Source organism: Sarcophilus harrisii, chromosome 2 (assembly GCF_902635505.1).
Source record: "Sarcophilus harrisii chromosome 2, mSarHar1.11, whole genome shotgun sequence".
NCBI lineage: Eukaryota > Metazoa > Chordata > Mammalia > Dasyuromorphia > Dasyuridae > Sarcophilus > Sarcophilus harrisii.
The window spans coordinates 422,273,031-422,289,670 of record NC_045427.1 but is presented as its reverse complement, the minus strand read 5'-3'; the positions used below and the strand labels follow the sequence as shown (position 1 = coordinate 422,289,670).

At 35.0% G+C, this 16,640-nt stretch overlaps 1 protein-coding gene across 1 annotated transcript in view; it reads left to right on the top strand.

Annotated features, from left to right (window-relative positions):
* LOC100930308 (ubiquinol-cytochrome-c reductase complex assembly factor 1) overlaps positions 1-16,640 on the top strand; it is a 120,383-nt gene that overhangs the window by 89,393 nt on the left and 14,350 nt on the right. The window contains exon 8 of the mRNA XM_003756933.4: positions 16,366-16,443. Within this exon, the coding sequence (XP_003756981.1) occupies positions 16,366-16,443 (78 nt within the window). The remainder of the gene's footprint in view (positions 1-16,365; positions 16,444-16,640) is intronic.

The following is a 16,640-nucleotide window of genomic DNA, read 5'->3' as shown; positions in this document are numbered from 1 at the left end:
AACATTATACTTAAGGAAATTATCAAAGAAAATTGCCCTGAAGTTTTATTTATAACTAGAGAGTAAAATAGAAATTGGAAAAAAAAATCATAAGTATCCCCTGAAAGACATCTCAAGATTAAAACTCGGAGGAACATTATAGCAAAGTTTCAGAGCATCCAGGTAAATGAGAAAATACTATAAGCAACTAGTAAAAAAGCCCAGAATACTGTTGGAACCACACTTGGGATACCACAATATTTAGCAGCTTATATATTAAAAAGGCCAGTGGACATGGGATATGATATTCTGAAGAGCAAAATAAATGTATTTGCAATCAAGAATAACTTAACCAGCAAATCTGTGTGTGATCCTACATGGGGAAAAAATGAGATATTTAATGAGTTAAAGGATTTTCAGATATTTGTGAAGAAAAGAATAGAATTGAATGGAAAATTTGACCTGTAAGAATCAGAAGAGACATGAGAAATTAAATGTTAAAGACCTGTCTTAAGAGATATAAGGTCAAATTCTTCTTATATAGGAAAATGTTATCTGTAACTCTTAAAAATATATTTGTTTCTTATCATTTGAAAGAGCATACATAGTTAAAGATTTAGGGTTCAGCTGAGTATGATGGGATGATCCTAAAAATAAAATTGGATAGAGAAAAATAAAATGGAGCAGTTATGTCCTAAATGAAAGAATTGTTACAGTGGAAGCAGGAAGGATTGGAAGGTTGATAGTCCTGGGACCTTATTTTCATAAGAACTGGGTTAAAGAAGAAATAACAAACATTTACTAAGGGTATAAAAGTTTTATCTTACCAAATAAGAGGTGGGCAAAGGATAGAATAAGAGAGAGCTCTTAGAAGGATGTGAAGATCAAGAAATAGGAGGGTAAGCAATAAGGATAAGGGAGGAATTGTTAGAAGGATGTGTAGATTAAAGATTTGGAGGGAGAGGATAAGAGAGGTGTCCTTAGAAAGAGTGTTGAGTTGGAAGATTGTAGCTAGAAGTAAATTTAATTTCTAAGGAGGGATAGAATAAACAATGATGGAATGAAATGTACAACTAGTAATTATAATTTAAATGTGAATGGGATGAAGTTGCCCATAAAACAAATGCATAGCAGAATGAATTAAAAATCAGAATCTCACAATATATTCTTTGCAATAATCACATTTAAAGATGAAGGAGATACAAAATAAAAATAAAGGGATGGAGTAGAATTTATTATGCTTCAGCTGATGCCACACACACACACACACACACACACACACACACACAAAGCAAGGGTAGTAATCATGATTTCAAAGTTAAAGCTAAAGGAAACTACATTATGATAAAAAATAGCATTAATAATGAAATACTGTCAGTATTAAGTCTATATGTACCAAATGTTATAGGATCTAGATTTTTAAAAGAAAGCTAAATGAATTACAGGTAGAAATAGATAGAAGAAGTATAATAATAAACTTCAACCTTCACCTCAAATCGAGATAAATCTAACCAAAAATGGAGGTGAATAGAATCTTTGATAAGCTAGATGTGGTACATATCCAGAGAGAATTAAAGGGGACTAGAAAAGAATTTACCTTTTTTCTTGTAATATTTGGTACTTTTTCACAAATTGATTATATATTAAGACATAAAGTCTTTATAAAGTTAAAGAGTTTAAATTAATAAATTAGTTAAAACTAATGAGAAGAATGCTTTAAAAAGCAAAATTGGCTAGTTGGGAAATTAGGTAGAAAAGTTTACTGAGAAGAAAAACAATCTTTTTAATAGCTTTTTATTTACAAGATATATGCATGGGTAATTTTTCAGCATTGACATTTGCAAAACCTTTTGTTCCAAGTCCCCCTCTCCCCCAGATGGCAGGTAGACCAATACATGTTAAATATGTTAAATACAATATAAGTATACATGTCCATATAATTGTTTTGCTGCACAAAAAGAATCAGACTTTGAAATAAATGCATGATTAACCTGTGAAGGAAATCAAAAATGCAGGAAGACAAAAATAGAGGGATTGGGAATTCTATGTAGTGCTTCACACGCATTTCTCAGAGTTCTTTCACTGGATGTAGCTGGTTTTTTTCATTACTGCATTATTAGAACTGATTTGGTTCATTTTATTGTTGAAGAGGGCCACATCCATCAGAATTGATCATCATATAGTGTTGTTGTTGAAGTATATAATGATCTCTTGGTCCTGCTTGTTTCACTCAGCATCAGTTCATGTAAATCTCTCCAGGCCTCCCTGAAATCATCCTACTGGTCATTTCTTTTTTTCTTTTCTTTTCTTTTTTTTTTTTTTAAAGGAAAACTTTTATTCCTGTGCTCTTTAGTGTTTCTAATAGAAATTGGTGTTGGATTTTTTTCTTTCTTCCTTTTTTTTTTTTATTATAGCTTTTTATTTACAAGTTATATGCATGGGTAATTTTACAGCATTGACAATTGACAAATCTTTTGTTCCAATTTTTCCCCTCCTTCCCCCTATCCCCTCCCCTGATGGCAGATTGACCAATACATGTTAAATATATTAAAGTATAAATTAAATACAATATAAGTATACATGTTCTAACAGTTATTTTGCTGTATAAAAAGAATCAGACTTTGAAATAGTGTACTATTAGCCTGTGAAGGAAATAAAAAATGCAGGCAGACAAAAATATAGGGATTGGAAATTCTATGTAATTGTTCTTAGTCATCTCCCAGAGTTCTTTCACTGGGTTTAATTCATTACTGCTCTATTGGAACTGATTTGATTCATCTTATTGCTGGAGATGGCCACATCTATCCTTCTGGTCATTTCTTACAGAACAATAATATTCCATAACATTCATATACCACATTTTATTCAGCCATTCTCCAGTTGATGGGCATCCACTCAGTTTCCAGTTTTTGGAGAAAACAATTCTTTAAAAAATAGAATTGAGCAAATGAAACCTAATGACTTTATGAGAAATCAAGATACAATGAAGCAAAACAAAAAAAAAAAATGAAAAATAGAAAAAAAGGGGAAATATCTCATTTGAGAAACAACTGACTTGGAAAATAGATTCAGTAGAAATAATTTAAAATTTATCGGTTTACTAGAAAGTTATGATCAAAAAAAGAGCCTGGACATTATCTTTCAAGAAATTGTTAAGAATGGACGTGGCTTTCAACAATTTTTCAACAATGAGATGATTCAAACTAGTTCCTGTTGTTCAGTGATGAAGAGAGTCATCTATACCCAGAGAGAGGATTGTGGGAACTGAGTGTGGACCACAACATAGCATTTTCTTTTTTTTTTTTTACAACATAGCATTTTCACTCTTTCTGTTATTGTTTGCTTGCATTTTTGTTTTCCTTCTCAGGTTTTGGGTTTTTTTTTTTTTTTTCTTTATAGAACCAATTTTTCTTGTGCAGCAAGATAACTGTGTAAATATGTATACATATATTGGATTTAACATGTATTTTAACATTTAACATGTATTGTACTACCTGCTATCTAGGGGAGGGAATGGTGGGAAGGAGGAGACAATTTGGAACAGAAAGTTTTGCAAGGATCAGTGTTGAAAAATTACCCATGCCTATGTTTTTGTTTTTATTTTTTTCCTGAGGCAGTTGGGGTTAAGTGATTTGCCTAGGGTCACACAGCTAGGAAGTGTTAAGTGTCTGAAGTCGGATTTGAATTCAGGTCTTCTTGACTTCAGGGCTGGTGGCTCTATCCATTGCACCACCAAGCTGCTCCCATGCATATGTTTTGTAAATAAAAAGCTATAATAATAATTTTTTTTAAACAGAAAGAAAAGAGCAACCAAAAACAAAAAGAAAAGAAAAGAAATTATCAAGGAAAATTGTCTTGATATTCTAGAACCAGAGGGTAAAATAGATAATTGTGAAAGAATTCACTGACTACCTCCTTGAAAGAGATCCCAAAATGAAATTCCCAGGAATTCAAATTCTGGAACTCCCAGGTCAAGGAGAAAATATTGCAAGCATCCAGAAAGAAACAATTCAATATAATGGAGTCACAGTCAGCATAACACAAGATTTAGCAGCTTCTACATTAAAGGACCAGAGGGTTTGGAATATGATATTCCAGAGAGCAATCGAGTTAGGATTACAACCAAGAATCACCTGTTTAGCAAAACTGAGTATAATCCTTTAGAGGAAAAGGTGATCATTCAATGAAACAAAGGATTTTCAAGCGTTTGTAATGAAAAAACCAGAGGTGAATGGAAAATATGATTTTTAAATATAGGACTCTGGAGAAAAACAATGAGGTAATCAGGAAAGTGATATCATAAAGGACTTAATAAGATTTGTCTGTTTATATTCCTACATGGGGGGATAATACTTGTAACTCATTAGAATGTTCTCGTTATTATGGTAGAAGGAGTATATATAGACAGAGGGCACAGGTGTGTATTGAATGTGAAGGGATAATATCTTTTTTTTTTTTAATGATTAAATTAAGGGATGAAAAAGGGCTATACTGGGAGAAAGAAAAAGGGAGAAGTGGAATGGTGCAAGTTAGCTGTAATAAAAAGAGGTAAGAACAAAGCTTTTACAGGGGAGGGAAAGAGGAAGAAGAGAGAGAGTGAGTGAATAAACCTAACTTTCATCAGAATTGGCTCAAATTGAAATAACATACAATAGAAATCTATCTAACCCTGCAGGAAAATAAGAGGGAAATAGAATGGAGCAGGGGGGAGGCTGATGAGAGGGCATGTTAAAGGAGGGAATGGTCAGTAACAAAACACTTTTGAGGAGGCACAGAGTGAAAGGAGAGAGAATAAATGGGGGTAATTTAGCAATAGTAATTATAAAAAAAATTTTGAAACAAGTTTCTCTGATGGAACATTATTCTCTGGAAAATGTTGAACAGGATGCTCTCAGGAAAAACAAACAAACAAACCTGGAAAGTCCTCTATGAACAAAGTGGAAATATATAAATATATACTGCATACAAAGTAATAGCAATATCCTGGGATGACCAGCTGTGTAAATGACTTTGTTATCCTCAGTTATGTAATCATCCACACCTACTCTGAAGGACTTATGATGAAAATTCCTATCCATGCCCCGAGAAGGAACTAATTAAGTCTGAATATAGATCGAAATATTCTCTATTATTCTCTCTCTCTTTATTTTTAATTTAATTTTTCTTGAGGGTTTTTATTTTCATTAGGGTGGAAAATCTATGTTTTCTTTCACAACTTGACTTTTATGGAAATGTTTTGTGTAATTTGTGGTTTCTTAATTGTGGGTGGGGATAAGGGAGAGAACCTAGAACTCAAAAATCTTAAAAACAAATGTTTAAAAAATTGTTTGAATGTTACTGGGGAATGTAACTTAAATTCTTTTTAAAATGATAAGCATCTAGTTAAAATCATCAGCAGACATTATTTGTAGTGGTGATAAATTAGAAGTCTTCCCATTAAGGTCAGGAGTAAAACAAGGATGCCCATTATTATTAGTATCATTTGGTAAAGTTTTAGAAGGGCTAGCAATAGTAATAAGAAGAAAAAGAAATTGACGGGATCAGAATAGTCTCTTTTTGCAACTGATATGATGATATGCTTGGAAATCCAAGAGATTGAACTAAAAAAAAAGTTAAAACAATTGTAGCATTTTGATGAATAAATCAATAGTCCTAGAATGCTCTAAATCATTATTGATTAGAGAAATGAGTACTAAACGATTTTGAGATGTCATTTCACACCTATCAAGTTGGCTAAAATTATAGAAGGGGAAAATGACAAATGTTGGAGGAATATAGAAAAATCAATATAGTAATACACTGATGGGCAGAATTATGAACTAATTCAATCTATTTTGAAGAGCAATTTGGAATTTTGACTGAGGAGTTTTAAACTCTGTTAAGCTATTTGGCCTAGGAATATCATTATTAGGTGTATGTTTTCCAAGGTGATCAGAGAAAAAGGAAAAGAACCCATATGTTCTAAAGTAATTTTTTTTAACAGCTCTTTTTGTGGGGGGCAAAGAACTCGAAATTGAGAGGATGCCCATCAATTGGGAAATAGCTAAACAAGTTGTGGCATATGATTGTGATGGAATTCTGCACTGTTGTAAGAAATGATGACCTGGTTGATTTTATTAAACATGGAAAGACTTGAATGAAATTGTAAGAGTGTGATGTATGCAGTAAAAGCAATATTGTTGTGAACAGCTAAGTTATTTTGAGTATTATAAATCTGCTACAGAGGACCTATGAAGGAAGATGCTGTCCACTTCCAGAGAAAAAACTGATAAATGGAAGTATATTTATATTCACATACACACATAACACACATGGCAAGAGAGTGAAGGAGATAGTTCATAACAAAATATAACCCTCTCCAATTTTTTTTTTTAACGAACACATAAGAAACAAAACTTAATATAAATATGTACAGTCAATCAAAGCAAATTTTCACATTGGTCACCTCCAAAAAAATCTGTCTCATTCTGCCTTCTGAGTTTCTTGCCTTTCTTATCAGAAGGTGTACATAACATGCTTCCTCATTGGTCCTCTGGAATTCTAGTTTATTTTTATATTGAAAAAGAACCTTATAGGCAGAGCCAAAATCCAGATCTTCTAGATCAAAGAAAAAAAAAATACTACAAGAAGCCAGAATGAAAATATTTAAATATTAAGAAGTCATACTCAAGATCACAAATAATTTAGCATCCTTCCAAAGCATTCCCAATAGACTTAGATAGTAAATACCATTTGCATCCAGAAAAAGAACTATAGAAACTGAATGTAAATCAACACATACATACTATGTTCTGAAAAATTTCCTTTTAAGAGGGGTCCTTGATTCCTAAATTTTTTCTCCTTTTCCCCCCCAGATTAGTCATTTTTGCTAAATCAATGTATTTTTCTTCTGTTTTTAAATTTTTTTAGTCATTTGACTTTGTTTTAATATTTCCTTTTTTGTTTTATAGAGTTCATTTTTTCAGTTGTTCCATTCTAGTTTTCAGGGAGTTTCTTGCTTGGGTGAGAATTTGTACCTCTGGTGCCAATCTATTAATACTCTTTCCAGCTCTTTCTTTCATAGCCCTCATTCATTTCTTTTCCAATTTTTTCCTCAATTGCTCTCATTTCACTTATAAAAACATTTTAATCTCTTTTAAAAAAAAACTTTTTTCATCTGTTCCAGGAATTCTAGTTGCATTTATGTCCAAGCTGTGTTTGCCTTATAGGCTTTACTTGTAGATATTTTTTTATCATTCTTTTTTGACTTTGTCTTGAGTAAACCTACAACCCTACTGGCTTTTATATGGTGTTGTGTTTTTGTTTTTTTTTTTATTTGTTTGTTTACTCATTCTTTCCACTGACTTCCTGATCTTGGACGTGAAGTTAGGGCCTGGACTGGAAAAAGATCTTGGTTGGTTCCATTATTATTTTCTTGGGGTACTGAGTGTTATGTGGATCTGATTTCAACAAGCATTTAGGTTAGGGTTCTGTAAGCTTTTCATCTCAAAATAGTCTGTTCTAGGTCAGAATCTGCTCACTGCCCTCCTCTTCTGAGCACTGACCTGGATTTTGCCTTGAACAAGAATAGATTGTTCCTGGATTCAATCATCATTCTGACTGGAAAGCTCTCTTAGTTCAGAATAACAGAACTGCAATCTTCCTTTTGGTCTATAATTCCTGGTTAGTTTTTCTTTGAAAACTTTAGATTAGAAGCTGTAGCAAGTGACCTTGGGTAGGTATTTAACCTTTTAGACTCAGTTTCCTCTTCTGTAAAATGAGCTGGAGAAGAAAATGACAAAATCACCCCAGTATCTTCGCCAAGAAAATTTCAAATGGAATCACAAAAAGTTAGACAGCTGAAAAACTACAACAGCATTTACAACAAAGACAATTGAAATGACAGCAATGATAGCTGACAACAAAGAAGCTGAAACTGATAGCCTGTTCAGATGTTGGGATCTGAGCTAAACTTCTGAGGCCTACAAACTGAACTTGTTCCTCTCTCCATATGTGGGCTGGGGTCTTCCATTGCTCCTTTCCTTAGAATGCCATTCTTGAGCACATATCCCCTCCTCCATCCTGAATCTGAGACCTATAGTGGCTTCAGCAAAGCTTCCCATTATGGTACCCTTGTGTGGATCTGGGACTTCCTCTTGTCAGGGAAGACAGCCTCTCTGAGTGGTAGAGTTCTCTCTTAGTATGCTTTTGACTGGGTAGCCCCACTTTTCTCTTCTGTTTACAGACCTGTTTTTCTCCTTATGCTGACCTGGGCTGGATTTTTGTTTTCCAATCATAATTTGGTCTGGTGCATTTTCTAGATTATTTCAAGGAATTAGAGTAGAAAGGAGCTCACTGTACTGCTCTCTGTTACTTTACTGTCTTAGCTTTACTCTCTTCCTTGGTTCAAACATGAACATTAAAATATGCAAAGAACAAAGAAGAGAATTTATTTGAAGCTATGAACTTGTTACATTGTTTTTTAGATGTTTTATTGATTTTCTTCTTGCATCTTTATCACAGCCCACAAATGCCCATCTCCCTCCCACCAACAGACCTCTTGTTGTAGCAAGTATAGTCAATTCAAACGGATCCATATATTTGGCCATGTCTGAAAATGTTTATATCACTCTGTTCCTCTGCGCCTCCAAGAGATGAGTGTTTTATTTCATCAATCTTCTAATGTCATGATTGATTATTGTGATGATCAGGGCTCTGTAGTCTTTCAAAATTACTGTCTTTTACATTATTGTGGTCATTAAGGTAAATTGTTCTCCTGGTTCTTCACATTTTATTCTGTATCAACTAATTCATATCTTCCCAGGTATCTTTGAACCAAGTATATTCATAATTTCTTATAATTCAGTAATATTTTATTACTTTCATATGTTCTTTCCTTTCTTCTTTCAGATTATTATTAGAGATACTTAATAGAATTTTGTTTTATTGTACTATGAGAACAGTACTCAACATTCAGGTTTGAGAGGTCAAGGACCTTTTCTTAATCATCTTTAATAGTACCTGGCATTGTGCCTTCCTAGGCATTCAGTGATTGTTTATTGAAACGTTGCTAGAATGATAAAAACATTAATTATGATACTCTCAGTTTAGCCTTCAAACTAGATATTGGCCTAGCTAGCCACAGCATGGCTTACATCATACTTCCTACTTTGACAATGAAAGTATCATAGGGGATGGCATCTAAAACCTTCTGGAAATGTAGTTAGAAGAGAATATGTTTCTTACCTTACTTGTGGCACATGCCTTTTAACACAGAGGGAATTCAGAATTGGTCTTGTACAGTTTAATCTTCACAGTTTTGTGGATTTTTATGTTATGTCTTCAGATTTTTTAGGTGATTATTCCAACATTATTGCTAAACCAAGTAACCCAAAATTTCCAGGTTCCAGGCCTACTTCCTTTCTCAAGGCTAGATTCATATACAATATTTGAGAAACCATATTTCTTGATTAAATATAGCTTTATCAATATAATCTATCTATGTAGCTAAAAATATAAATATAAAAAATATTTTACTTTTCCCCATTTTTTTCCTTCATCACAACTGAAAGTTAATACAGTCAAATGTTGGTATCTTTTGGTTTTGGTTTCCTTCCTTTTGTTGAGGGGAACAAAGCTTTCTTGTCCTACCAAGATAGCAGAAAAATTACTTTGTATTTCCTTTTTGGGAAATTTCTGGTTAATATATGGTTGGTTGGCATATTAGTTTATTGTTAATGAGCTTGGTATTGAAAAATCACACAGGAATCTCATTTCTATTCACCAGTAGTAATTGTTGAAAGAGAGTCACCACATAAAATCTATTTGATTGATATGTTCTGTATCCTTCTGGATACACTAGCTTGCTTCCAATCTTAAGGGCCCTTTAGGCAGAAGACAGACTTGTTTTATGGCATCTGAGGGTAGAACAAGGACCCATAGTATCAGGAAGCCAGGAAAACGGATTTTATCTGATGGTAAAAAGAATGTCCAATCAGTAATGTCCAACACCAGAAAGAGACTACCTCATGAAGCTATTTTTTGGGGGGGAATACTGCAGAAAATATTCACCTTTAGGAAAGTGGTTAGATTAGGCAATCTTCAATTTGCTTAGTTCTACAATCTTACAATTCTCTAAGCTTCATGTTTTTTGGTGTTAGATCATCAGGTGATACAGAGATGATGTTCATCCATATGAGCTTTGTCATATGTCCAATTCATTTCAGCAGTTTATTCTAGTAGAGGTTTGGCATCATTCAACCTCAATTGCTTTTTTATTTTTATAAACTAACTTCTTTCCCTTTTCCCACTCACCAAAAACAAACAAACGAACAAACAAAAAACCCTTTTGCAAAGAAAGAAAGAATCAGAGCCTAATAGTAATCCTGGCCTTGCTATTGACTTGCACTGTGACCTTGGGCAAATCAGCTGACCTCTTTGGGCCATAGTTTCTTCATACATAAAATGTGTTTGGACTAGATGCCTTCTACAACCCTTTCTGACTCTAAATCTGTGATTCTGGACAAGCTCATTTTCCTCTCTGGTTCACTATTTTATCATCTTTCACATGAGTTGGTTGGGCTGTGTAGTTGCTAAGTCCCCTTTCAGCCCTAAGGATATATATTATCTTTTTTATGATTCCAATCATGGAGGACCTTAAGCTATATTGAAGAGACATCACTTGTAAAAAATGGAGTTTAATGAAGAGAGCAAGTGATTTGACATTGGATAGAAAGTGAGAAGGAACAAGGCTCTTGGAAAATGAGACTGCAAACCCTGTATGGTGATTTGTCTTTAAATAATATAAAGCATTCAGAACTTTTAGGGTGTTACTGTTTGCGTCACACTGGCATTTATTAGCTTAACTCATCTTCATAACATCCCTGAGTAGATGCTACAGGAATAATATTCCCATTTTAATTATCTCCATAGGTGGCATAATGGATAGGTGCTTTAAAGTCAGGGGGACCAGAGTGCACATCGGTGTTGAATACATACTGACAGTGTGATCCCAGGGCATGTCACTTAACCTGATTGCTTTAGTGAAAAGTTTCCACAGTACAAGTTCCCATTAGAGAATATCACAGTTTTGAGACATCCTATCCCATAGTAGGTCTAGAGATTGTAACCTTTCCTGGCCTTCTCCTCCTGTGTGATTCTTATGACTTCCTGTAAATCTTCCATTAGAAGATCCCACAAAAATGCTAGGGGCTTTCCTTTGATTCCTCTGATTAATATATAAAATGTTGTGGGATTATAGGGAATGAATACTCATTCTATTGCTTTTATTGTATTGTCCATCACTCTTGTTACGTGAGTGATCAACATATCTTTTCTGGTAATGCCATTCTTGATATGTTTCTTAAGCCATGTTTCATATGGACACCATTGTATCTTGCTTATAGTTCCCATGAATCTTTCCAGTGCATTTTATATCACCTATGATTTTAACCAACCTACCTCCCTCCCTCCCCTTCCTCCCTCTCTCCCTCCCTTCCTCCCTCCCTCCCCTCCCTTCCTTCCTTCCTTCCTTCCTTCCTTCCTTCCTTCCTTCCTTCCTTCCTTCTTCTTACAAAGGCAGTTGGGGTAAAGTGACTTGCCATTGTCACACAGCTAGTAAGTATTAAGTGTCTTAGGTCACATTTGAACTCAGGTGTTCCTAACTTCAGGGCTAGTTTTGATTATTCTGAGATTGGGTTTTCCATGATCTATACCTATATTTTGTCACAGATAATCCATTTTACAGATAGTATTTGATATATCGTAATTTATGATTTGCAAACTGCATTGTACATTGTTCTGTTAGATTCCTGTAGCAACCCTAGCTCTATTAGGTACAGTAGGTATTATCCCTGTTTTTAGAGAGTAGGCAACGAGGCCCAGAAAAGGAAAATTTCCTGCTTAATCTCACAGGAGCTAGTATTTGCCAAAGTTGGAGTTCAAACCCATATGCTTGTGGCCTTAAATCCAATAAAAGAGCATCTCGCTGCCTCACAAGCTGGTGTTCATCCTTCAGACATTCTGGACACATCCCATTAAAAATTTCTCAGCTTGAGGTACTTTACTGCCTTGTTCTTTTAACCTCTTGGTTATCTTTTTCATTAATCTCCTGATTAGCAAACCCAGTATGGCTGTTTTTTCTTTTTAATATAGTAAGTGGCACCCCTGGGATGTAAACTCCAGGACCTGTCCCTGGGCTGCTAATGTTTGTTTTCTTTGCCCCTTGAGCCTGCCTCTGCTATAACATTCGCCGTCTGTGTTAAGTAATCCTTAAGGTACCACTTTTATTATGTCATAAAAAGTGCATGGCAAATATATTATAACTCATGGACTTTGTTTAGAAATGAACGGATAATTTATTGAGTGTGTTACATGAGCCTTGCCCCCTTTCCCAGTGCAGCAGACTCAGGGCTCACTCAGGAGTGTCTACTGAGAGCGCCCCCAGCCCATGACATGCGGGGGATGGAGGCACAAGGTTGGCTAGAAATTACATCATAGTTTATGTACTCAATAAAAATTTAATTAAGTCATTACAGGAATTGCAGTCATCATTTAACCCTCTGATTTCTTCTGTTGAGTTTATTATTAAACATTCAGTAATACCAGTCACCAAATCTTGATGGCCTATAAAATATCTGCATGGATTTTAATAGCTGAATAAATGGGAAAATATGAGTAACTGACAGAAAAGGAACCTTTCCTTGTGGTTTTGCTCTATGGACTTTTATAAAAAAGCAAGGCATTGTGAAAAGGGATAGCAGCTAAGGGGGAAAACAGCCCGACGCTGTCTGGTGGGGAATGCTTGTCTGCTGTTTGCATTTGCATGTGTACAGGGCTATATTCTGTGTATATCACACAGAAACAAGCATGTAGTTGTCCAGAAGAGGAGGGAATGAGAACCCTTGCTGCAATAGCAGAGAAATGGGGAGCTTGCCCACCAACAGAGAAAGATGAAAAGACATGAGGCCTGACATGGGCGATGTGTTTCAGCATTCTACATCCTTGGACTGGCTGGAAGAACCTGGGTTTTTTTAGTAACCATTGCTTAAAAAGTCACTGTCAGCCTCATGTATTGACTGCCGATCACGTCTCTAGTGATCAAACTGGCTGCCCCTCCCTTCTCACAAGGTCCCATTTCATGATCTAATCCAACCTGGCTTATACCTTAGGAAAACCAATTTCCAGGTGCAGCTAAAAGTGAAGACGGAGGAGGCTCAGTAGGAACAAAGTGGTTGTTAGCTAAATAGTCATGAGAGAAACACCATAACAAAAGTGAAGTTAGGCATAAAGAAGGGAAATTAATGTATGATGACATGAAGTCAGTCTTGAGTTATTTGGATTTTCTTATCAATACCCAATTTTAGCTGATGAACAACTCTTATTGTTATGTATCCTGTCATCTTGAGAGCTCTAGAAGTTTGTGGTTGGTATGTTTTTCTATTTTTTATATGAATGTTAATATAACTATACTTGACCTGTGCACTTATCATAATCGGACCCTGTCCTCATTGTTAGAGTCAGGAAAGAAGAGGGTGGAGAGTAATGAGAGATGTGCTTCCTGCTTTCAGGTAGCTAACAATCTAATAGGTGAGAAGATACATATATAGAGATAACTATAATATTGGATAGAAGGACTCCGAAAGCCTACAAAGTGTCCTCGGAGCAATGCAAAGTTTGCTTGTTAGGGACTAGAGAGGGGGAGATAGATGAGAAAAGTATTGTAAAGAGAGAAATGATGAGATTTTGTGAGTAATTAATTAAACATAGGGAGGGAATGGGAATAAGTAGTCAGGGATGACACCAAAGTTGTGAATCTGACTGACTGGAAGGATATTATCCTTCGGAGTAATAAAAAGTTCAGGTGGGTTTTGTGGGGAAAGATCATGTTGTCTTTTGGACCTGTTGGGTTTCAGGTGCTTGTAGAACATCCAGTTTGGTGCTATACTACTCCTACCAAATCACTTGCAACATTTTAGTAGATGGTCTTTATGAGTTTCTTTTCTGCAAACCCCAACCTTTGTTGGGCTTAGAGGATAGACACATAATCTATTATTGAATCTGTTTTAAACTCAATGATTGAATTGAATTATCAGAGCTTACCAAAAATTGTATTCCACCTTTTAAGAATTCAGTCACCTCCATTTTATGAGGAGCCTTAAAAGAGATTAGAACTGAATGTATGAGATTTGCATAAAGAAGGTAACTGAACCTATGGGAGCTAATAGAGAGCCCAAGACAGAGCTTTGGGATACATCCCTAGTTATTAGGTCTGGCATGGATGATAAATTATCAATGAAGCAATGAATTAGGAAGAGAAATGAGAGATCAATGTCAATCCAGAGGAAAAGTCAGCAGTGTCAAATATAGTACTACAAAGCGGTCAAAAAGAACAAGGATTGAGAAAATGCCATTAAATTTAGTAATCAGGGATCATGGGTAATTTTGGAGGGAGAGAATCATTTTAGTTCTGTGATCAAAAGCTAGATTGAGATTATAAAGAAAGTGGGAGGAAAGAAAATGACAGTACCAAGGCTTTTTAAAGAAGTTTTTCTGAGGAAGGAAAAAAAAGATATAGGATGATACTTAATCACAGTTTAGTAAGCTATCTAATAAAGACTTTTTAAAAATGGGAGTAATGCGGGTATGTTTGTAGGTAACAGAAAAAGAATCAGTAGATGTAAATTTAAAGGTGAGGATAGCAGGGTAATATTCTATCAAAGACAGGAGGAAATGAGGTCAAAGATGTATGTAGAGAGATTGATTTTGATGAGAAAAGGAACATTTCTTCATCAGAGACAAAAGAATGAAATACATTGGGAATGTCTTGAAGTTGTAAGATAGAGGTTGTGACATAAGGAAGAATGGAGAAGTTTTATGCTCTGTTATGCCAATGTCTTTTTTTTTTTTTTTTCTATTTTCAAGGAGTATATTTTGATTGCGGTTGTTTGTCTACTGTGTTCAAACAACTTTTATTTTAAAATAATCAACTTGATATCACTCCCTCTAGTGTAGTATCATGTAACTAGTCAATCTGTAAGAAATGTTTTGTTGATTTTAAGTGGCACTATGTAAGGCTTGGTTAAAAAATAAAAAAGTGTTCCAAGTCTTCCTTTCTAGTAGCTTACAGACAGTTTAAAAACTGGTTATATGGAATAACTGGACAAGGCAGTATCTTATTTGTTACCTATGTGGCCAGCCTCTCTTTGGTGCTTAGAAAAAAAATCTTTTTCCATGGACTTGAGACTTTAAGGGAGTCTTTTTGTAGAATGTGGGCTTGAATTTGGATCTTCAGAGCTGGATAGGTTTGACTAGACGGAAGTAAGGGGAAGGACATTTCTCATTAAAGGAAACTACAAGAAAGATCTTGTCAGATGCGATACATTTGTGAAAGACAGTGGTACATTTGTGAAAGAGAGTGCGATACATATGTGAAAGACAGTGAGGAAACCTTTTTCTTATATTCCCTTTGTTTAATATTTTGCTGTGTTTATAAGTTGAGAGTGTTTTGGGTATCTTAAAGAACCCTACATTCTGATTTTATTCCCGCAGCTTCCCAATTTCTTGAGTACTTTGAAATTTTTTGGTATAGCTATTCCTTTCTTTTTTGAGGCAATGGGAGTTTAGTGACTTGCCTAGGGTCACAAAATAGTAAGTGTCTGAAGCTTAATTTGAACAATCTCCAGATTGTAGAGCAGGTGTTCTATCTACTGCATAATCTAGCTGGTAGGTATGTATATTCCTTGATAGAGCATCATGCAGCAGAAAAAATACTAACCTTAAAGTCATAGGTCATGAATTCAAATCCCAGCTCTTCTATTTAGTACTACTTAGTACTGGACAAAAATCATTTAATTGTATTGACACTTATTTTTATCATCTAGGATTTTTAATTAGATAATCTCTAAGGTCCCTTTTGGTCCTTTGATAATTAGATTTTTTCTGAAACTCCTTGGTAGTCTTTATGTATTGGTCTTTTGCTGCCAAGTAACTCTCAAAACTTAGCTGGGCTGCGCTTTAGAGGATCAACACTTAGTCTACCACTGGACCTGTTTATTGAACAATGAACTGTTACCTCTATTTTAGAAGTGAAGAAGTTAAAAATTGATTGGCAGGGGCAGCTAGGTGGCACAGTGGATAGATCACCAGCCCTGAAGTCAGGAAGACCTGAGTTCAAATCTGGCCTCAGACATTTAACACTTTCTAGCTGTGTGACGTTGGGCAAGTCACTCACCCCAGTTGCCTCAGGATGGGGGGGAGACTATTAAAAAAAAATTGATTGGTAGAGAGTTTGATTTTTACTCAAAGAATATTCCATTATACAACTTAGGACCATTATGGCTAAGAAAAGACTATACTACTTTGGGGCTTTTTATTTATATTTCTTTTTTTGTCCTTTTGTTTTGACAGGTAAATTCCTATATCCTGAAGAAGAATATGCTAATCATGACAAATAGTTTCTATGCAGGAATCTTGGGATATGATGAGGTAAGAACATTAGCCAGACCATGGATATCTAATACTGGCCTGTCCCCGTAGTTACCTTTCCAGCCAGTGGCCATTGGTAGAGGCTGCTGATTAGTACTCCAGCACTAGTTGTTGGTGCTAATTTCATCATAATTTTCAACTAGCGTTCTGTTCCTTTGGACCCACCCTGTACTTGGTGCTAGGGATATAAAGTCCTA